The sequence below is a fragment of the Dreissena polymorpha genome, chromosome 2 (genome assembly GCF_020536995.1).
Source record: "Dreissena polymorpha isolate Duluth1 chromosome 2, UMN_Dpol_1.0, whole genome shotgun sequence".
NCBI classification, from domain to species: Eukaryota; Metazoa; Mollusca; class Bivalvia; order Myida; family Dreissenidae; genus Dreissena; species Dreissena polymorpha.
The window spans coordinates 88,106,146-88,131,296 of record NC_068356.1 but is presented as its reverse complement, the minus strand read 5'-3'; the positions used below and the strand labels follow the sequence as shown (position 1 = coordinate 88,131,296).

At 35.8% G+C, this 25,151-nt stretch overlaps 1 protein-coding gene across 1 annotated transcript; it reads left to right on the top strand.

Annotated features, from left to right (window-relative positions):
* The first annotated feature begins 2,200 nt into the window (after positions 1-2,200).
* On the top strand, positions 2,201-23,675 carry LOC127867964 (dual oxidase maturation factor 1-like). Its single transcript, XM_052409498.1, has 11 exons — positions 2,201-2,369; positions 3,187-3,369; positions 6,197-6,254; positions 6,774-6,908; positions 11,564-11,656; positions 12,753-12,906; positions 13,259-13,470; positions 14,153-14,272; positions 17,706-17,881; positions 20,054-20,190; positions 22,305-23,675. The coding sequence occupies exons 2-11, from the start codon at positions 3,211-3,213 to the stop codon at positions 22,345-22,347; spliced, it is 1,287 nt and encodes a 428-aa protein (XP_052265458.1). The 5' UTR covers positions 2,201-2,369; positions 3,187-3,210; the 3' UTR covers positions 22,348-23,675.
* Positions 23,676-25,151: the final 1,476 nt, after the last annotated feature.

Sequence of the window (25,151 nt, the reverse complement as noted above, 5' to 3'; positions counted from 1 at the left end):
CTATCGTATCCCTGAAGTTATTGTTGAACTCATGTTCAACGTTTTATAAATTGGGAATATAAACAAGCGTAACCTTATACTATTGCGTTGTTTTCCCGAATCTATTAATAGCCTCAGATTATGAATGACCTGTACTACGTCATTAAGATGCAGCTGGAAGTGGACTTTTTTAATCATTCATAAACAATCTCTTCCGCGACACGTATAATACAATCATTGTTTATTGATTCTTTTCTATATAAGCTCCGTTCGTAACTATTCCATTTAACACGATATTCACATAATGTTTCGATTTGTGAATGAATATAGTTGGAGAACTCAAACCTCTTGCATAAATTAAACAACTCTTACTCGCGCGGATACGGCATGTGTGACGGGCAGTAGGCTTTCAGTAGAAAGCAGCGAATCGACATGAAATTTTCAGCAACAACATTAGCTGTTCGCTACGCTACGCGAACAACTAATAATACTTGTGTGATTATTAACAAGAAATATCTTTTAAAAAAGATATACGGCGTTGATTGTGGTTGGAGTTGGTGAAAGGTAAAGAGTTCAATGAATGAGATCAACGATAGCGAATGTCTTTTTCTGTGCAGTTCTTAGCTGCATCACACGCAGTACGGGATGTTACGCGGAGTTTTCGCAGCTTATTTTACATTGTTACATATTGCTGGTTCTTAACCTATAGCTACAAAACAGAAAACCAAAAGAAGAATGGAAGTGAAATTAAAACATATGAGTCTACCGGCCACACGCGCAATATCCGTACATATTTTAAATATTTATACGCGCGTTCTTCGAACAAACCTGTTTTAGTGGTTTGTCGGGCATTAGTATTTAATTGGATAATTAACAGTATCGAGAATCATCGCGCTCATGCTTAAAACTTTAGTCATTATGGTGGAATAATTCTTGTTAAATTAATCAAAAATAATATTTATCATGGTATTGTTGAAACACGTTAAGAATCTATTATTGACATACCAAAACTATATCGGTGAATATCTTCATTTAACATATTTCTGGTGTAAAGAAAATTCTAGTTCACCTAGTTCACGCGATAGCGTCTATATTTATAACGATTATTTTACTAGCCGCGAACTGACCCTGATACCTTGCGGGTTGGAATGCAATGCATTAAAGTGAGGCCACGCTTCCACTGCTGGAACGACGGCTTGTTTAAAACTTAATATTTTTACATGTTAAATGTTCAATTTCGAAAACGATTTAAAATGGTTTGGCCAAAACGAATATCAGGATAGGGAAAAACGATACTTTTATGAACTTACATATACTAGTACACAGACAGGACTATGGAAGTACACATGTAATTACTAAATATGAGAACATAGCCTTTAAGTACAAACGCTCTGGCTGCTGGCAATCCTTTAAAAGGTGCACGCACAAACTGTATTGATGTCAAGAGTTGAGTGTAAAACTGTTCTATCTATCAAGCTTTTTCATTAGAGATAACATCGTTTCATGCTGAACACACAGTAGAACAATGTTGCAATGACGCGGTCATGTTTCCAATGTTCTGGTGGTATGCTCAAATCAGCCGATGGAATAAATGAAGTGTATTCATTCGTGTCTAGCCGCGGGAAATTTTATTTTTATTTGACACTTACAAAGGTAAGGTCAAAAGTGACGTTAAACAGCTATGCCGAAAAAATATATACACATGAAAGCATTTGTGCAAGTAACAGTCTGTACCAATGTTAGTAAAAAAGCATATAATGCATACGCGTCATGGCCATTTGCTATACAATTTAAATAATGTAATGGCAGAATAAAACAAAAGATTTTATCACCAATGTAATGGTATCAACAGGACAAATCTAACATGTAACTCTCTAATATAAATATAGTAATTACAGCAAGTATGAATCCATTGTTCTACATTCATCATTCGACAAATACAAGTACCACTTCAAGAGACTGACATACGCACACAGTCAGTAAATATGGCATTTGTTTACTTTCGTCCACAGTCAGTGAATATCGGATTTTTACTTACGCTCTTTCAGTGAATATGGTATTAAAAAAATAATTGTTGACTCTAAAAACACCGACTGACTGCTTAAGCATCACTTTTATACGAAAAAAGTTATACTAAGTGTTGGTGAGAATGTTTACTCATGTTCGACTTGCTCACATGGTGATTTAATTTAACATCGTGTAACAAAGAGTGCGGTGTGTGATTTTTCCCCATTGAGTGTCACACAAGGAAGTTATGCAGTTGCTTCTCTCATCTGATAAAAATCAGCCAACCATTTAATTTAAATAGTGTTTTAAGTTGCCAGGTTGTCACTTTTAATATTGATAGCGGATAAATTGTTGATCGATATTGTTTAGAAGCGTTATTTAAGGTAATGTTTTCAGTTGATATTGTTTAGTAGCGTTCTTTGAGGTCACGTTTTAATTTGCTGTTGTTTAGTTTAATCATACGTATTTAAGCTCGATTTCATCGAAAGAAAAGGGGAGATTTCGAGTCCGTTTCTTGGGTAGTACCAGGGGAGGTCTGAAGAACGCTCACACAGTCAATATTGTTAAGTAGCCTTATATACGGTAACGGTGTCAACTGATATTGTTTTGTAACGATCCATTTATAGGGAACGTCATATTAGGGAACGCTGTAATTTGATATTGTTTTTAAACTTGAGATTGGTTCGCGATATACATCTTTATAGAAATTTGTTATATTTTGAAAATACAGGTTGCCTTAAGTTATGTTTACCGAAAACCGAATATTTTAAGTATATTAACCGCGTTAAGTTCAAATTGTATTAATTGGTATAGATAACAAAAGTAAATGCCTGTTACAGTGTTCATTTATGTTCCCGCAATATGAATGTAGGTATACTATAAGAAGACCTTGCATAAAACGTATAGATCAAATTCCTCTTCCCCCTGCATCTCCTCTTTCTTCTCCCCATTCTCACCACCACCGCCATCATCATCATCATAATCATCATCATCATCATCGTCATCGCCATCGTCGTCGTCGTCATCATTATCATTATCATCATCATCATCATCATCATCATCATCATCATCATCATCATCATCATCATCATCATCATCATCATCAATCATCATCATCATCATCATCATCACTGTCCTCATTTTCTCTCCACGTTATTGAATATCATCATAAATCTTCATATATTTCCGTCTCATTTATAGCATCAGTGAAGCAACCACAAGGCGATGGCCTTCCAGGCGTTCAGGACGAATGGCGCCCCCACATACTACGATGCGAACCCCACTCCCTGGCAGGCGGACGTTCTGGAAGCGGGGCTGATATTTGCGTTCTGCATCGTGGCATTTTCCTTCTACATCATCCTACCCGGAATAAGGGGCAAAGAGGTGGGTAATATTGCTTGTTTTGTGCTAATTTGTGAAATTCATAACATGATCATGTTATAAAACATAAAATAATGCAATCGTACACAATGGTATATGGTTTGTGAAGATAATACTACATGTTATCACAATATAATTGTTTTAGCATGGTGACTCACTCTCAGATATCATGACTAAGCCGCCTCAAACAATCTAAATAGTTTTTATATACATGTACTGGTATTAAGAATTCAAGATAACTCATTTTAAAGCCCCCGCACTCCGTTTCATGTTTGCCTTTTTGCTGATAATAGACGCCTGTGAAAATTACATTTACTTCCAGGAAGTTTAAATCCGTTTTTTTTGTTCAAATTTTAAGCTTTTATTGACTTTATGATGTCTTTAGTTAAATTGAACATATTGCTTGAAAGCGTTGAAACTTCTTAAATTCAGCTCGAGTGTGCGGATGGTTTATAGGAGTGCACAGTTAAGTTCAAGTAAAAGTAAACGAGCCTTGTAATTACTTGCGCATTTATTTGTATTGACTTAAGCTAGTCATTGTATCACTGATCGTTTGCTAGCACGTCAATCGAAGTACATGTATATCAATTATCGCTAGATAACCAGTAAATGCAATAAAACAACAACAACAACAGCACCACAACACCATATCACTTAAAGGGACCTATTCACAGATGAAGGAATTGATAACGTTTTTTTTCACGCAACCTCAAAAAACAATATTGAATATAATAAGATCGAAAAATAAACAATTGTCGACCATTAATCTACAGATATACTTTAACAATACAACAGGGTTTTACCTCTATGATAATGGTTAGAATAACCAAAACACGTTGATTGCTTTCATGATGTTAAAACATGAACCATAAATATGTACGTCGAAAGGATCGATTGATAGTCTTGGACTTTTTGACGTCATTAACTCGGGATTTTATTCCTCTTGGGAGCATTTTTTAATAAACATATTTGTTATCTTAATAAATTGTGTAAATGTTAGTTTTCGAATGTTTAAGTTTGTCAAATTATATAAACCGTTGATTTTACTTCAAATACTCTGGAGAATCTTATACGCGTCTGCATTCTCATACAACATCGGCTCGTAGCAATGATACAACCCGTTTAAGGAATCGCACATGGGTGTATCAGACAAGTATGCGAAACAAGGGATATTGAGAAAGATAAAGCGATGGCGCTATCTATACTGCCATAGCCTTATGCACAGAACGAAACCAAAACTCTGTATCCGAAATCCCCAACATTTTCCTGAAAGTTAATCTGGTGAGAGCCGAACATTCCATTGTAGTGACTGTCAAAATTGAGAAGTACAAGAGAGGACACAGTTTAAATACCAAGAGTTGTCTTTCTTACGTCGAGATATTTCCAAAATATTTTTCGGCGTAGCTGTATTGAACCAGCTTTTCACCTTATCTGACCTTTGTAAGTGTCCAATAAAATTCAAATAAAATTTCCCGCGGCTAGGTACGAATGGATAAACTTCATTTATTCCATTGGCTGATTTGAGTATACCACCAGAACATTGGAAACATATCCGCGTCTTTGTAACACTGTTTTACTGCATGAAACAATTTTATCTCTAATGAAAAGGCTTAATAGATAGAACAGTTTTACACTCAACTCTCGACATCAAAACAGTTTGTGCGTGCACCTTTTTGAGGTTTGTCAGCGCAAAAGCGTTTATACTTAAAGGCTATGTTCTTACATTGAGTACTTACTTCCATATTCCTGTCAACATGTTAACATGTAAAAGTATAAAGAGCAGTGGAATGGAGGCCTCACTTTAATGCATTGCATTTCAACCCGCAAGGTATCGGGTCAATTCGCTGCCAGTGTGTGAATGTCAGAGTTTATATACAGGTCATCACCGGAGTTCGCGGTCAGTAAAATAATCGTTATATATAAAGACGCTATCTGTGAACTAGGTGACCTGGAACTTTCTTTACGCCAGAAATATTTTAAATGAAGATATTCAGCAATATAATTATGGTATGTCAATAATAGATTCTTAATGTGTTTTCAACAATACAATGATACATATTATTTTTGATTTATTTAACAATAATTATTCCACCATATTGACTAATGTATTATTCATGAGCGCGATGATTCTCGATACTGTTTATAATCGAATCAAATAGCAATGCCCGACACACCACTAAAACAGATTTGTTCGAAAAACGCGCCTATAAATACGGATACTTCGCGTGTGGCCGGTTGACTCATATGTTTTAATTTCACTTCCATTCTTCTTTTGGGTTTTTGTTTTGTATCTAATAGGTTTATGACCAGCAATATGTTATAATGTAAAATAAGCCGCGAAAACTCCGTGTAACATCCCGTACTGCGTGTGATGCAGCTAAGAACTGCACAGAAAAAGACATTCGCTATCCTTAATCTCAGTCATTGAACAATCAACGCCGTATATCTTTTTTTAAAGATATTTCTTGTTTTCATTTATACATTCTTGTTTTGCGTATTTTATGTTTATTTACGTCCAACGGCGAACATTTTTTTTCTAAGCTATACATGAGATATATGTTTCATCGTCTTAATTTGCAGATGTTATTAACTTTGCCTACCAAAATACTTACTTTCATAAGAACAATTCTTCAAATGAAAGTTCGCACTTCGGTAGCTTAGAAAGAGATCGAAGGGTATTAATAAATTAGACACGAAGCACTGTTTCTTCCCTTGAAATGAACACTTAAGTGCCATAATAAGCACATGGGCACAGTTTGGCGTAAATAATTAGATTTAAACTAATATTATGATATCTATTGGCGTATCCATTTCTTTCTTCCATTTTCAGAAACTTTACACATTTATCCGGGTTACGGTCAGCCTTTACATAGGAGCAGTTATAGTGTGTAAGTAACGATCGAAAAGAAAACGAATATGATTTACATTGCTGGTAACTAAACGTATAAAAACCACTTTATTATTATCCCCCGCCATGGGCGGAGGGATATTGTTTTGGCGTTGTCCGTCCGTCCGTCTTCCCGTCCGTCCGGAGCCATATCTTGGAAGTGCTTTGGCGGATTTCATTGAAACTTGGTATGAGTATATATATGGATAAGAGGATGATGCACGCCAAATGGCATTGTACATCATCTGTCAATAACGGAGTTATGGCCATTTGTATCTTTTTGAGTGTCAAATATAACACTTTTGTGTCCAGAAGCATATTGGCGGGGATATGAATTTGCTTGTTTTGAACTATTTTGATAGTACATGCACATAATTATATATTTATTTCAAATAAGGTCTACATGGACTCAAGCATTTGTAGTACATATTTGACTTCGCGAATTACATGTAGTCACATTTTGAGTCAAGGACCACTTAAGATTCCGTATAAAAACCGTCCCCTGTCTGTGTCGTCATAGTGACCAACTGGAGCTACTCGTGGGAGACGGCGCATATTCACACGCGCACCAAATACAAAGCCGGCACGGGCAAGGAGATTTCCGCTGACATCGGCGTTCACATCGGGTTCCGTGGCGTTAACATAACACTGAAAGGTAAATATGGAGCTATGGTGAAATTAAAAAATGTATCACTATAATTATCACTAACGATAGTGTTAACATAATTATTACTAATGTTAATCATTAACATGATCTTGAAACTTAGCCATGCTCTGAAAAACGGGGCTCATTACATCTGCGTAAAGTGTCGTCCCATATTAGCCTGTGCAGTGCGCACAGTGTAATCTGGCTTTCCGCTTTTATGGCATCTTTGTTTGAAGGAAATCGCTTCTTAGCAATCAAGCTTTTGGACTGCACAAGCTAATTTGGGATGACACTGTACACATTCGTATTAAAACCCCATTTTTTCAAGGAGATTTCCGCCTACATCGGCGTTCGCACTGGTCTCAGGGTAACAACTGAACTATGGTAAAACCATGCTATATCGCGTTTAGTTGTCCAATTTTCGCCCACGTTTTGATTAAATTGGCGTATGCGAAATGCATAACGATCTTTATGAATGCTTAAAATAGTGATATTTCTTTTTTTGTCGTTACGATCAAATTCTAAAATAAATCGCAGAGATATATAACATTTAAAAGCAAGTTTGAGGTTTTACAGTTGTTAAATCGATGATGAAAATACGCTTCTCCATTTACGATAGATTCCGGTTCTAACAGAAACCCTACTATTGTAACAGACGCTTTTCGTGACAGATGCTATTTGTAACATACACCATTTTAAAAGATCGACTTGTAATATGCACCATTTGCTTGGTAAAAGACGCAGATGCCATTTTTAACCGACATCAATGGAACGCCAATGCTGCCTTCTGATGGCACTTGTCTTTATGTGCTGTGCATTTACTAAGTTGTTTTGTGTAAACTACATTTTGTCCTGTAGAAACATCATTTCGTTCTGTGCATTTGTCATTATGTTGTGTGCATTTGTCATTATGTTGTGTGCATTTGTCATTATATTGTGTGCATTTGTCATTATGTTGGGTGCAATTGTCATTATGTTTTGTGCATTTGTCATTATGTTGTGTGCATTTGTCATTATGTTGTGTGCAATTGTCATTATGTTGTGTGCAATTGTCATTATGTAGTGTGAATTTGTCATTATGTTGTGTGCATTTGTCATTATGTTGCGTGCATTTGTCATTATGATGTGTGCATTTGTCATTATGTTGTGTGCATTTGTCATTACATTATGTTGTGTGCAAATGTCATTATGTTGTGTGCACTTGTCATTATGTTGTGTGCATTTGTCATTATGTTGTGTGCATTTGTCATTATGTTGTGTGCATTTGTCATAATGTTGTGTGCATTTGTCATTATGATGTGTGCATTTGTCATTATGTTGGGTGCATTTGTCATTATGTTGTGTGCATTTGTCATTATGTTGTGTGCCTTTATCATTATGTTGTGTGTATTAGTCATTTTGTTGTGTGCATTTGTCATTATGTTAGGTGTATTTGTCATTATGTTGGGTGCATTTGTCATTATGTTGTGTGCATTTGTCATTATGTTGTGTGCATTTGTCATTTTGTTGTGTGCATTTACTAATTCGTTCTGTACTAACGACATTATGTTTTGTGCATACATCATTTCATTATGTGCCAACGTCGTTATCATGTTCGGATACGTTACACTAGGCAATAAAAGAGAGAGCACCGGTGTGTACTAAAAAAGGTTACATTCCACTAGAAAACAACCGAAAAAAAGTTGCAAAAACAGTCGAGTTTGACTTTTGACAAGTTTTTTCTTGGTTCGTACATGACATATCTTTTTTATTGCACAATCGACTCCGCTTAAAATGGCCTTTGAGAAAAGGTATGGTTATGGGCGTCTCTATGTGCAAAATGTTGCATTTATTTACGCTCAAAGATGTCGCTTTAACATTGAATTATATAGGGAAACTATTTAGTATATTGTGACCTAACCACGTTGGAAAGCGCTCTCGCAGCTGTTGGCCTTAGCGCCATTTTACCGAGATTGATAGGCGAAAAAAATTGATTTCAAGATAATGAAAGAAATGTCTGATTGTGAATTTAGTAGAATCGGAGTGGAGACCATTGGGGATCGCTCAAGTTTGCGATAAATAGCAACTGGTGGTAGTTATACAGTTCATACAAGCCACAGTAGGACGCCAGCACCATCAGCAACAGGAAATTGTAATCAAAATAAATTTTACGAAGAAATTTAAATTTGATGTTAAAAAGTTTTTTTTTAATAATGATAATATATGAAAGTTACATCCCTGGTTTTCGTCTAATACTGCCATAATTTGTTACATCCTTTTGTTCTAGTCATTCTCAGGGGCGTTAAAATGCGGTGTGTACACCTAAATACAGCAATGTATACATTTCTACGTAATGTGGCGAAATGAGGCGTAATGCTGTATGAAGAATGTGGGGAAGTTAGTGTAATGTATATATCTGTCAGTTACTGGCCAAGAAATGAAACTAAAGTGATTTCCAACAAATTAATTCATAATAAACGTGCTCAGTTTCGGTCTCAGATTTTACAATTCATTCTAATGTTACAGAGCTTAGACCTTCTAGATCTACGTAATGTACAAGAAAAAATAACGGATGTCAATAATTAACTGTTATAAGTTAAGGTTTTATTCTTCAAACTTTTAATAGTCCAAACAGATTAATACCTAAATGTTTGTCAATTCATTTTAAGTTAGTTTTTTTCTTTCAAATTTAGATAAGTCCGGGGTTAATTATAGTTAAAGCTACAGCTCCCGCTACAGCTATCTAAATATATTCATAGAAATATAAAATATATATCACTTATCAGTATAGATCTAGTAGTGCCTTATTAGTATTATACATTTTTCTCATCGTAATATATTTTACTATTTCTACTTTTTCTTGATGAATTGCTTTCACTTTAATTACCTCGATAATAGGCAAAGATTTTACTTTTTTTATTTCAATGTGTTATAATGAAATTCATCAGTAGGGGTTATCATATCAATTAAGATAATTGTTTCTATAATATTTGTATATTTTACAACGTTTTCTTTGCATTTATATTCTGAGGAAAATATATTATTCACGGTAGTTTTTTTTTATAAATTCTATTTACCCGCATGAAAAGTAGCCAACTTGGCTATAGAAAAGGCTTCATAGGGTACATGATATATGTATTGGGATATATAAGATAGAAAAAAAACTTCTTAACATCAAATTTAAATTTTCTTCGTAAAATTTATCTTGATTACCAAGAAAGAACTTGTCAAAAGTCAAAATCGACTGTTTGTGCAACTTTTTTTCGGCCGTTTTCTAGTGGAATGTAACCTTTTTCAGTGCACACCGGTGTTCTCTCTTTTATTGCCCAGTGTAACGTATCCGAACATGATAACGACGTTGGCACATAATGAAATGATGTATGCACAAAACATTATGTCGTTAGTACAGAACGAAATAGTAAATGCACACAACATAATGGCAAATGCACACAACACAATGACACATGCACACAACACAATGACAAATGCACCCAACATAATGACAAATGCACACAACATAATGACAAATGCACACAAAATAATGACAAATGCACACAACATAATGATAAATACACACAACATAATGAAAATTGCACACAACATAATGACAAATGCACACAACATAATGACCAATTCACACAACATAATGACAAATGCACACAACATAATGACCAATTCACACAACATAATGACAAATGCACACAACATAATGACAAATGCACCCAACATAATGACAAATGCACACAACATAATGACAAATGCACCCAACATAATGACAAATGCACACAACATAATGACAAATGCACAGAACGAAATGATGTATGCACCTAACAAAATGTCGTTAGTACAAAACGATATTGCAAATGCACAAAGCCTAATAAAAAATGTACAGAACAAAATGATGTTTCTACAGGACAAAATGTAGTTTACACAAAACAACTTAGTAAATGCACCTAACATTAAGACCAGTGCCATCAGAAGGCAGCATTGGGGTTCCATAGACATCGTTTGTTACAGCCGTCTTATGACACACGTCATGTGAAGATGGGTTTTACGCGATATGCGACCAGCGTAGCTCCAGATCAGCACACGCATCCTTGCATTTTTTCATGAGCTACCATGTCCGCTAATGATACCATGAAACCTTTCGTTAATGTATAGCTATCCTGACCACATATGGCATAAGATCCGTTTTCGCATGACGCGGGTCATATGTTACGGACAGCATGTGTTACAGACGCCTTTATAATAGATGCTGTTTGTGACAGATGGCATTTGTAAAATACAACTTACAGACGCTATTTGTAGCGTACACCATGCGAAACAAACACAATTGCTACAGACGCAATTTGGAACAGACGTCTTTTGTAATAAACACACTTTAAAGCAGACACAGTGTGTAACAGACGTGCTTTGTAACAGACATTATTTGTAACAGTCATCATTTGTAGCAGACGTGACTTATAACAGACGTGATTTGTCACAGTCATCATTTGTAGCAGACACAATTTGTAACAGACGTTATTTGTAACAGTCATAATTTGTAGCAGACACAATTTGTAACAGACGATATGTGTAACAGTCATTATTTGTAGCAGACACAATTTATAACATACGTTATTTGTAACAGACATCATAGGTAAAAAATTCTATTTGTAATTTTTATTACACTTAATCTACGACAGGCACACCGGAGACGCAGCTGAATGAGACCATCAACTACAACGAACACTTTGGCTGGGAGTGGGACCAGGGGCGTTTAGGCTTCGGGCCCAATGGTAGGACATAGTTTTATAAAAAAATATTGTTCCATATATAGCTGGGAAAAGGTCAAATTATACATATTTTGGGTTCTGAACCCTTATACATAATTTGGCTTCTGAACCTTCGGGTACAGTTGTCATGCGTCACACCGACATATTTGTTTATTTGCTGCTTAAGTACGATCGATAGTGCTCACATAATTAGAGCCTCGGTCTGGGAAAAAATGGGCTTAGACTTTATGCATATGAGCTTTGCTCTGTAAACAGGGGGTTTAATGCATGTGCATCAAGTGTCGTCCCAGATTAGCCTGTGCAGTCTGCACAGGCTAATCAGGGATGACACTTTCCGTTTTATGATATTTTCTGTTTAAAGACTGTATCTTCTCAGCAAAAATATAGTTTAGGCGTAAAGTGCTGTCCCTGATTAGCCTGTGCGGACAGCACATTCTAATCTTGGACGACACTTAACGCACAAGCAGTTTGCCCAGTTTTCTTAGAAAGACGATCAATTATGATTCTAACATAATCTGACGAAAATGAAATGAGAAGATGAAAGAGCGTTTTCAATTGGCTTCCCTAAGATCGGGTTTTGCTTGATACAATTATTGGAACGTTTTCTCACTGCATATGGTAAGTCATCTTACAAAACACACTTGTTCTCCATAGCATTACTGTATAGGAATATACCAAACAAGATCAAGCTGTGCAATTTGTTAACATGGTGGTACCCAACAAACGTAATATTATCTTGGCAGTCAGGAAAGGCCGAGTATTAAGGTATACCACTTGGTATTCCAAGCGTGGGTTTATATTAAGAAATGCAAGTGGCGAACGAATGGTCAGATTGCCGGGTATTCATTCGTTGTATTACATAAATGAGCCGAGTTCTGTGAAAACGGGACTTTTCCATTTTTTCCGTTTAAAGGAAGTCTCTTCTTAGCGAAAGTCCAGTTTAGGCGGAAAGTTTCGTCCCTGATTTAGCCTGTGCGGACTACACAGACTAATCTGTTGCGACACTTACCTAAAATGCATTAAGCCCAGTTTTCACAGAATGCGGCTCAGATCGCCGGTAATACCTTCATTGTATCACGTGATATCATGTATCCGTCAGCGGGGCCGTTCAACCAGGCGTACCGTGCGGCCCAGTACCGGGGTCTGCCCCTGCCGATCCTGTGGATCGCCGAGTACTTCACGTTCGACGGCGAGGGGATCAGATGGGGACGTCATTACCGACAGGCTGGCTGGTTCTCGCACATTTCGCTATGGTACACAAACTGGCTATATTGGGTTGTAAAATTAATATAATACATGTATGTAGTACTGATCCCGACGGTGTAGTGATAGATTATCATTTTTTACAGGGTTTTACAAATATCACCATGATCAACCATACGTATTAAAATAAACTTCATAGCATGCACATTTTTTTCAACAGGCGGGTTTAGGTAAAACGTCTATGTGAAGAAAATGAGTCGATGCTAAAACTTCGGCGCTCTATTAATTTTCCAACACGCCAGCTTTATGAAATAGGACCCTTTCACTTTCGCAAGCAGACGTCCGAACAAGCAGAAGCCCGAACCTGAAAATACCAAAATATCCTTTCCCTCAATTTCACAGGCTATGTTTCCCGCTTTGGATACTGACGAACGTCTTATTCTTCGTGCTTCTCAAGTATGGCGCGTACTGTCTCGTTCTGACCGGTGTCTGCATGCTTATCTCCAACGTCATTTGGTCCACGTGGCGGAACGTGAACGACCTGAAGATACCGTTCGAGGCTGGCTTCATGGAGTTCTCGTTCGGCGGCTCGTATTATGTTTGTCTAATCACGGGTAAGTGGATCGCAATCTGAATATGGCAAACTATAATCCGCCTTTATTGTATTTTTCTTTTTAAGTAATTCTTTTCTAAGCAAAAATCCATTTAAATGCCCATAAACCCTCAAAATCAAAGAAAACTAAAGTTAACACATACAAAATCAATGTTCCTTATAGCAATAGCCAGAATTTCAACGCTAGATGTGGTCTGATAACATAGATTTAACAAGATACACAATGGTCTTTTTTATAGCAATAGCCAGAATTTCAATGCTAGATGTTGTCTGGTAACAAAGATTCAACGAGATACAAAATTCTCTTCTTTTGCGGGACAATATATTAAACACATGTTAATATACCAAGTTAGTGTTCATGTGTCGTATGAATAGATATCGTTGCGGATAATTAAAATGGAATATATTGTGCCACACAAAAATAAAAACGAGCATTTTGTATCACTATAAATCTGTTACCACACCACATCTTGCCATAAGGAACACTGATTTTTGATTGGTAAACTTTATTTTACGAAATATTTTGCGAAGTATTTGTTGATTTTGAGTATTTATGCTACTTGCAGCGGAAAGTGTCGTCCACCAGTACCCTTTGCGGACTGCATAGGCTAATATGGGACGACATTTTAAGAACATGCCTTGAACCCAGTTTTCTCAGAGCATGATGTTTTCTCTTCCTTCAGGGATCCTCTGCATCCTCTGTGGGATAGTTTTGAGAGTCCTTGACCTTGTAAAACCCAACGCCGCGACTACGTTCTTTGGCGTTGACGTACTACAAGACGATGACGTCACGACGCCAATAGGTAACACGTCTCACATCACGCGACGCAATAACACTGAAGATCCAAGCCGCATATATTCATGTCCTCTTCGGATACAATTGCTATAAAATATTTAAATTATTAAACTACATACTTGATCACGTTGCGCATTTAATTTTTCTCATGTATTTTGATGATTTAAATTACATATAATATATATGATCATGTTTACCATTCAACGAATATTTCCATCTACAAAAAAGTTGAAAGCTATAATTTTCATGCTCTAAGATTTAAGATGGAAATATATTATCAATCAAGCAGGAGCATTTCTGATATTATTAAATTAGTGACAACCGTTTTACGTATTGCTTTACTTTTTAAATACAATCATGTTTATCAGTAATTTTGTCTTATTTTGAAAATAATATCTGGTACTTTTTAAATATTTTGTTACATATAAATACAAGTCCCCTATGATCCACCGGTATTTAAATAAATAGAATAATTATATATACTCAATGTTTTACAGTTCCAGGGCGAGGTAACTCTTGGTTTTGAAATGAAATTATTTGCCGTGTGTGCTTTACGCATGATGTTTTGCGAACGATTGCTTTAACATGGTGTTTGATTTTTGCTTTTCATTTTGCGGTGCATTGTTACATAGTGTGAAAAAACACCAACAATTCCATGAAAAAAAAATAAATGAAAAAACCTTAATTTACTTGACTGAGTTGCTGAACATTTCAAGAGCAAGTAAAGCTGTAAGTCATGAACGTTTTAAAACCCTTTAAAAATAAGAAAATTACTCTCTGTGTTTATTGATAACATGTAGGTATGCTAAATTGGTAGTGAAATATTTTATCAACATGGTTTGAGATCACCTGAGCACTCATGGTGATCTTTTATGAATGCCTTTTGTCCATCGCGTCCATCATTCTTGTTATCACTATATTGTCCTAACTTGCTCAAAACATGTGCCAAAATGATATTTTAGAGGAGTACAAAACTGAGTCTTGCGAGGTCAAAAGCTAGGTCACTTGGTCAACGTTAATAACAAGTTTGTTAACACTCGAGTAGTCATATTTATTGTCGAATCTTCGTGAAACTTTGTCAGAATATTTGTTCTTATGCTGTCTCAGCTGAGTTTTAGAATGGTTCCGGTCCGTTGACAAAAATAACCGCCAGAGGGCGGGTCATTTTTCTATAAATGGCTATAATGAACTTTGTTAACACTCTTAAAGTCACATTAAGAGTCCAATCTTCAAGAAACTTTGTCAGAATATTTGTTCTAATGAGAGCTCGTCTGAGTTCGAAATTGGTAATGTCTCGTTGAAAAACATGGCTGTCAGGGGGGCGGGGCATTTTTCCTTATATGGCTATAGGGAAACCTTGTGAAAACTCTAGAATTCGCATTTTGAGCCCGATCTAAATAAAACTTACATAGAACACTCGTTTTAATTTTTTTATTCCGGTTTTTAAAAACCATTGCCGCCGGGAGCGGGCAGTTTTCCTTATATGGCTATAGTGAAAACTTGTTGACGCTATATTAGCCAAATTTGTTTGCAAACCTTCATGAAACTTGGTCAGAACATTTGAATCAATTACATCTAGTCTGAGTTTGAAACTGGGCCATGTGATATCAAAAAGAAGGTCACTAGGTGAAATAAAAAAATGCATGTCTATACTCTAGATATCACTTTTTTGTCCAATCTTCAAGAATCAGCTTAGTCAGAAGATTTGCTTCAACAATATATCAGCAGAGTTCAATAATACAAATATGGATAGTAATTAAATATCTATGTTTCATAAAGTACCTCATTATTTTGAAATTCTCTTTCTCAGAATAGTCTAGTTCCTTCGGGTCTCAGGTGAGCGCCTTAGTGCCCATAGCTTCCTTGTTTGTTATATTATTATTTATGTTTAAAGTTAACAGGATGTAGTTTAACTCACTGATATAGTTTTAAGGAGCCGGGCACAGACGTTTTCACTAAAAACTTTCATTATTAATGTTAAATATATATATGATGTTGTTAAAGGGGATACATAAATGTATAAATGATCCGCGCTCTGGGAAAACCGGGCTTAATACAAGTATGTAAAGTGTCGTCCCAGATTAGCCTATGCAGTCCACACAGGCTAATCAGGGACGACACTTTTCGCTTTTATGGTATTTTTACTTTCAAGGAAGTCCCTCCCTACCGAAAATCAAGTTTAGGCGGAAAGTGTCGTCCCTGATTGCACAGCACAGTACAGCACATGCTAATCTGGGATGACACTTTACGCACATGCATTAAGCGCAGTTTTCTCAGAACAAGGCTCAAATGATCCGCGCTCTGGGAAAAAGCGTGACTCCATAGTTAACAGGTATAACACGTATATATTTTTTGAAAAGCAAAATTGTCTACTAAAAATTGTAGATACCCTACTTGGAAAATGATGTTTGGTGATAAAACACAAGCTAGTTGGCATAAGCGCGGGATTTTGCAATTCATTAGTGTAGAAAGAGAAATAAAGAATGTTATGTCATTCATTTGCAAAAAATAAGTGATGCAGATAAAATTGTTTATGCCAAAAACAATTGATAATTTGTTTGACGGAATGTTGCGGCAACATTTTGTATTACTGTTTCGATAAACTATTAATTAGATGCGAGCGCAATGTGTAGAATAATAAACGTTTTGTGTACATAATTATTATGTTTAGAAAAAATGCTGCCAAACGTATTCAGCCTTTGAGGTTCGGAAAATATGACGAACACGTGATCAATTGTTTGTGGTCTTATTAGTTAATTGTTCCGGAGTTTAAGTTACTTTCCGTAACAGTCGTCGTGCGTTTTATTGAATTTAATGTGCATTTTGTTTATCGAATATATGTTGTTATTATACATGTTTGTTAATAGATTTTAGCGTATCAGAAAGTAAGGTTCATAATTATTTGATTCTGAGAAAAATGTTTTATCGTCCGTAATATCACAATTGTTTCAGCAACGTCAAGTCTTTAGTTAAAAATCTATATAAATAAACTATTAAGTTCACATACCGGTACACATTCATGATTATCTAAATTAAATGCGATCTTTGCAAGTGAATTTAAGAAGATAATGAATATGAATCTAGCACCGATAATTATAAGTGTGCACTACTTGTTCTAAAACAACCGAACATAAGTAACGAAAAAAGAAACCAAAAAGTCTGAGTGTATCATAGTTTTCCTTTTCAAAAGCACACATATTTATGAATTAAAATTATACATATGTTACGCACTGATTATCCTTAGTTTTCGCTTAATAAACATCTCGTTGTTATTCATAATCTTGTTAGTACAAAATATTTGTCTATATAAACTCTAATGTACTTTGACTGACAATCGACAATAAATCGAAAATTATTTCTTGAATTAACAACAATCAGTAGAAAGCTGCTACATATATAAGCCTTTCTGTGAGTATCATTCAGCGATTATTCCGGCACAGATTACAACGAACCGACGGACGTTAAGATGCGGAAGAATAACGGTACCGGTATTGAAATGAGGCCGACGGACGGCGGGAGAGCGGCGCCATCCACGGCGGCAGCCCCCATGCGAGTCCCGGCGGCTGTACCGGAAGAGGACGACGATGACTCGATATACGAACCACCAGAAGCACCGGTAAGCGTCTTTGTATATTGCGCGTTAAATATCAGTTCAGTGTGATGCAAATATGTTTAACTATGTATGTATTGTTCGTTTATTTATTTTGGGATTTTTCGCCGTTTTAAACAGTATCCCATTTCATATCACAGCTGTCAGTTAACCTATTCGGACTTTTCCTTGTGTAGCTGGTTTACCAGTGCTGAGACAACATACGTTAGTTGATGCCAGTCATGGACAGCTTTCCTACTTAATAGTGAAGTAGAGGAAGATTGGTCGCTTGTTTCGGGCTCTGAATCGAACCCGCGATCCTCGGAGTTGTTGATTAGCGGTTTGCCGACAACGTCATTTCATTGTGTATTGTTTTGTCTTTTACTTTTATTGTATTTTATTATATACGTGCTTTATGTTACCAAAAATACAAGTTATATCAATCGGTTAAAAATAAATGCTCAGACATAATTCCCCTATTATGCTAACCGCTAGATTTTCAATTCCGTATTTACATACTAGCCGGACTACTTTTAATGACGTCACTTAGAATGCAGAAACGTATAAGTGCATTCTTGGTTAGTTATGAACGCTTAAACTCTTTTTTTAACTTAAATGATTAAAGTGATCTTTTAACGGTTTGGTAAATTGACAAAATTGAAAAAAAGTTGTTTCAGATTCGCAAATTTTCGTTTTAGTTAAGATATTTGTGATGAAACAGTATTGCTGAACATTTACCATAGTCCAATATAGCAATTATATGTATCTTTTGACGATTTGAAAACCTAAAAATTATAAAGCGTTGCAACGCGAAACGATTGAATAATTTGGAGAGTTCTGTTGTTGTTTAAATTAACGAAACTACGAAGATTGCTTATATAAGGTATAAAATACTTGAACTATGGATACTGGGGACGGCTAATGCGTTTTTACTTCAGACTAACTCTTGGACTCCGGGGGTCACTGGTTCGAGCCCTGGTACCGGCTACTTTTTTTTCCTTTTTTAATTTTATTCTTGATTTTTTACTGGAGCTTTTAAGATCCAATGTTTACATTTATCAATATAAAGCATTTAATGACAAACTTCAAAATATGCCAAAATCTGTGAAAAGGCCCCTTTAAAAGTTTTATATAATAAAAGGAATATTACGCAAGTCAATTTTTACATGTGTTTGTATCAGTCTCGTGGCTTGCGCTATTTCGTATCACACTCGAGGCTCCGCCTCTCGTAAGATACGTCATCACACAAGCTACTCGACTGATACAAACACATGGAACAATGACTAGCGTAATATTCCGTATGTATTTTATATCACCTTCGGGGGCAGTCTACAGTTTTTCTTGAAAATCCCCAGGCCGACAACCACTGGTCTGCAAAACACCCTCAAAACAAGGCCTTCAGTTACAACCTGAAAATAGATTCAGACAATTTTCAGTGCAGCTCATCAACAGCTTGCAAATAAAGCACAAAACAATGCAGAAAATGCACTTTAAACTGATATCTGGGGTAAAATAGACCTTTTTGGAGGTCTCGGAACTTGACCGTAAAAACCCCATTTTCAGATAAATCCCGGCAATCACATTTATCTTTCCGGGTAAGAATACGCGCATAGTGGACAACATGCTTTGCACTATAACAGCCAATGCTTTCAAACTGAGCCAAACACAATGGGTCATTACCATTGAACTTTTTTGCACTGCTAACTTATTTGAACCCACCGTTGAAATCTGTCAAATGCCGGCTGCTTTAAGCAGGAAGTACATTTGTTTACATCTCACTGAGTATGTTGTTGTTGTTGACTAAAAGTCTGGTAACTTAGTTTTTAATTACTGAAAACATGTAAAATTACTAGAATATTGACCATTTATACTTAAATTTAAGCTCCTGGAGTCAAAAAACTATTCGGTTTAGACAATACACATTATATTCAGGAAATTGACTGGGGCCAATGCGCAAATATGGCTTCAAAACTGTAGACTGCCTCCTTATTCGGATACAAACGACCAATCATTGCCCTTTCACTCCAGTATTTGATGTATTGAATGGAGGGAAATGGTAAAAAACGGAAGTGCGTATCATACATGAGCATAAATTGACACAATGAAATATTTTTACTTTCATTCTGGGTATTGAATACGATCAGACCAGAATACATTACCTCCGTTAATTTTTTACAATTGGCCTATTTATGTTTCCAGCAACCGCAGACAAAATACGAGAAAGGGAAGTCACGTGGTCTGACAATCAGGAAGTTCCAGAAATCCCGCAGGCACCGCCCTCCTCCCCCACCTCCGGAGGAACAGGACGTGCAAGATGATATGTATGTGAACGAAAGGTAAGCAAAAATCACATCGTCGTCGTCATCGTTGTCTTCCACCTTTTCGTCATCATACTTGTCGTCGTTCTTTTCATCATAAGAGTCTCGCTCTTGGAAAACTGGGCTTAGTGCATGTGCGTGAAGTGTCACACCCGGTAGCCAGTGCAGTCCGCACAGGCTAATCAAGAACGACACTTACTGCTTTTATTGAATTTTTCGTTTAGAGGATTCTTCTAAACGAAAATCCAGTGTATGCGGTAAGTGTCGTTTCTTATAAGCCAGTGCAGACTGCACAGGCTAGTCTTGGACGACACTTTTAGCACATACATTAAACCTATTTATCCCAGATCGGGCTCAATAATACGAAATTAAACAACAACAACAACGCTACAACAGCGAAAGCATGCATCAAGTTGAAATCCACAGTTCAGATATGAACTTTTTAAATGGAGCTTCTATTTGGTGTTCTTATATTTGTTTCGATTAAGTATTCTAATATTCGTATGTATATATTGGTTTCGATTTAGTACATGAATTTATATAGTCGTTTCCATTATGAATTCTAATATTCGTTTCAAATCACAGGTGGTTAGCGTGTGGCTATGATATTAATTAGTGAAAACATCATTTTGAATGATAAATAATCATATTATAACGTAAAATCAACATTTCTGAAAAAAAAATTCACTATGAAATATATATAACAAGGTATCCAACTCGAAATCACCCGAAAACGGGATGCATCGCGTTGAACAGCCATTACTTCATCAATTTTTGCAGCGATTTTCATGAACCCGGTCTTATTCAACGCAGAAATGAATTTCCTTTCTGCAAATGTACATGTCTTGCAATATTTGCACAAATACTGGGTCAACGTGTAAGAAATAACACGATACACAACTCGCGTGACCTAGTTAACATGGATCAGACAGTATTCATGACTGAAATCGTCACGGAGTAAAGGGCATTTTCCCTGCAAAATTCACGGACCTCGATACCATAATTCAATAAAACGTATGAAAAAACATTCTTACCGTGCTTGCCGTTGCATTATGCATCAAAACTAACTGTCCAGCGCCGTTTGAAACCTTTGTTTACATACATTTCAACTAACTGACATTTTAAACACACGAGTGATTTCATTGGTCCAATGCGAAGGTGTGTCTTTACAACTGGAGATTTCGTTCATAAATACTGTCTGATCATTGTCAAGTAGGTCAAGCGAATTGTGTGTCGTGTTATTTCTTAAAATTTGACCCAGCATGTGTAGAAATATAACAAGATATATACATTTCCAGGACGGAAATTCATTTCTGCGTTGAATAAGACCGGGTTCATGAAAATCGCTGCAAAAATTGATGAAGTAATGGCTGTTCAAAGCGATGCACCCCGATTTCGGGTGATTTGAGTTGAATACTTTGTTATATATATATATATATATATATATATATATATATATATATATATATATATATATTCACACATATGGCCAGTTACGGGGTCTCTGATTTAGAAATAGGTTATGGGGTTCCCACTTTAAATACATGTATCTCCATACCCTTTTTTATCCGATATAAACACGAATTAAGGTATATAGGGGTACCTACTATTATTATTGTATATAAATACGTCATTTATTTAACGTCTTATACAAGGAAATATATAGCGAACTTATTTGCGAGGTATATACAATTTCAATTTCAGACCTGATTGTGGTTTTCGATTTAAGACCTTATTGTGAGATTTGATTGCATTACCTCCCCTACACCCCCCTCATAGTAATTAAAGGAGCCTAGATTGCGGGGTTGTATATAGACCCCGTTTTTTATATTGACCTCGTAAGTACAGTCTGAAAACTACAGAGACCGCGTAACTGGCACTATGTATTGGTATATATATATATATATATATATATATATATATATATGATTGTGATTTTTTTCCCAGAAAAGTTGATTTTTCGTTATAATATGATTATTTATCATTTAAAATGATGTTTTCACTAATTAATATCATAGCCACACGCTAACCACATGTGTTTCAAATTTGTTTTCTTATATGCGTTTCGATTTTTTAAGGTGACCGTGTTCAAATATTATCTTTTGCTGACTTGCTCATGAAATCACTTGCAGGTACGAAGTAGGGGCGGATGAAGTACGGGTCAACATGAACTAAAACAGTATTTACTACGGCGTTCCGACTGGTGACTTGTAACATGTAACTTAAAATTAACACATTTCTAAATATAAACATCTGACAACTTTTCATTACTATCAGTGCCAACATCCAATTAAACTGAACTGACATCTGACATTTAAGACACATTTCAAAATGACTGACACATTCCACAAATAGGTCTTTTTCAGATATTATTGTACTATGGAAAACTTATGGATAAACGTATCTGACACACCGACAACTTTCAAGTGTTTCTGTCGAACAATGTAGACTATTACTCAATACATTAAAAGGAATTTCGCTACAATTGTAACACAATGTGTTTTATTTGGTTTTTCAAAGTATGTCACTATATATTTGTTCTACAAAGCCGTTTTTGATATATCATATTGCACACATACCAAATATCTTATTGAATGCATTTTAGCAAAGCAAACTAATATGCCATACACTGTTCATAGAAAATATATAGTCTTTTTACACATTATTTAATTCTTTTTGTAAGCACTGTAAACCTGTTTGATTGTATATTTTCCTTTTACATTATATTGTTAGATTATTATTTTAACTACAATTTTAAGATAGTGTATTATATGTTCACAGATGCACATTTGTTACAGCAGGTGAAACAGTTTGCTATTGTACAGTTAGATTACTGTGAAATCTTTCCATGCTCCAGTCAGTTTATTGCATCAATATATACACGATTCAGTAAGTTTATTGCAGGAATCCTCCAATCATTGACTCCAAGCGTGAATTCACGCGTGTCACATTATTGCATGTCCAATGCGGGTTTCATTGATGAAGGCAATCCGTGAATATTTGCTTAGTTAATGTTGTTTCTATTTGAAAATGTATATCCATGACAACCAAAATATAGGGTAAGGCGCATTTCTCATAATTGCAAGTGTCGACTTATTTAAAGATTGCACAGTTTTGTAGCTGTACTGCCAGTTTAAGTCAATAGTTAAAATGTTTTGGAAAACTCACTAATGCATTTTATTGTACAATATAGGACTGCCATAAAGAATATTCATTAAACTTATGTTTTGCGACAAAAACCGCATGTATGTATTGAAATGTAATGGTAGTATATGGTGCTACTTTTAATAAAAAACAAATCAGTCTCTTTTTTAAATTTAAAGAATTTTAGAACACATGCTGAATTAGTTTTGTATTATTTTTTTTTATATGTTTGCTAATGGTTTAGATCTACATTATAACATCTGTTTTAGTATTATTTTATATTATCCCATTATATATATTTTGCTTTTATAATTTTTTGTATATAATATTCTTCAATTAATAAAACAACTGTCTGTATGTGTCATTCGAATTCATTATACATGTGTGAATTAGTCATTAGTTTTATATGCGTGACCATTACTTTCCATTACAATGTTTTAAAGATCTTGCAAAATAAGGTTGAAACTAAAACATTGGAAATTATTGTTTTTTATTTCCCTCTTCGAAGAAGAAGGGGTATATTATTTTGCTGGCTTTCTGTCGGTAGACTGTCGGTAGACCAGTCTGAATGTCGGTAGACCAGTTCGTTTCCGATCAATTACTCGTCAACGAATTGACCGATTGGCTTGATCCTTCAAATGTGCATTGGCCTTGGAGAGTAGATGACCCCTATTGAAATTGTGGTCACTATGTCAAAAGTCAAGGTCACTATCACACTAAGTGTGAACATCGTTTCCGATCAATAACTCGTCAACGAATTGACCGATTGGCTTGATACTTCACATGTGCATTGGCCCTTTGACAGTAGATGAACCATATTGAAATTGGGGTCACTAGGTCAAAGATCAAAGTCACTATCACACTAAGTGTGATAATCGTTTCCGATCAATAACTCGTCAACTTATTGAACGGTTGGCTTGATACTTCACATGTGCATTGGCATTGGGCAGTAGATGACCCCTGTTTAAGTTGGGGCCACTAGGTCAAAAGGTCAAGGTCAGTATCACAATAAGTGTGAAAATCGTTTCCGATCAATAAATCGTCAACTAATTGACCGATTGGCTTGATACTTCGCATGTGTATTGGCCTTGGACTGTACATGACCCCTATTGAACTTGGGATCACTAAGTCAAAGATTAATGTCACTATCACTCTAAGTGTGATAATCGTTTCCGATCAATAACTCGTCAACGAAATGACCGATTGGCTTGATACTTCACAGATGCATTGGCCTTGGAAAGAACATAACCCCTATTGAAATTGGGGTCACTGGATCAAAGGTCAAGGTCACTATAACACTAAGTGTGGAAATCGTTTCCGATCAATATCTCGTCAAAGAATTGACTGATTAGATTTATACTTCACATGTGTATTGGCACTGGTCAGTAAATAACCCCTATTGAAATTGGTGTCACTAGGTAAAAGGTCAAGGTCACTATCAAACTAAGTGTGAAAATCGTATCCGATCAATAACTTGTCAACGAATTGACCGATTTGCTTAATACTTCACATGTGCATTGGCCTTGGATAGTAGATGACCCCTATTGGCATTGGGGTCACTAGGTCAAAGGTAAAGGTCACTATCACACTTATTGTGAAAATCGTTTCCGATCTAAAGCTTACCAACCAATTGCCCGATGGGCTTGATACTTCACATGTGTATTGGCCTTGGACGGTAGATTACCCCTATTGAAATTGGAGTCACTAGGTCAAAGGTCAAGGTCACTATAACACTTAGTATGATAATCGTTTCCGATCAATAACTCGTCAACTAATTGACCGATTGGCTTGATACTTCACATGTGCATTGGACATTGGGCAATAGATTACCCCTA

Excerpts from the sequence above, each read along its gene's own strand:
- LOC127867964 (XM_052409498.1), top strand. The coding sequence starts at position 3,211 with ATGGCCTTCCAGGCGTTCAGGACGAATGGCGCCCCCACATACTACGAT. Across the intron at positions 11,657-12,752 it reads TTTAGGCTTCGGGCCCAATG|CGGGGCCGTTCAACCAGGCG; the intron begins GTAGGACATAGT and ends TGTATCCGTCAG. Across the intron at positions 14,273-17,705 it reads TGACGTCACGACGCCAATAG|ATTACAACGAACCGACGGAC; the intron begins GTAACACGTCTC and ends ATTCCGGCACAG.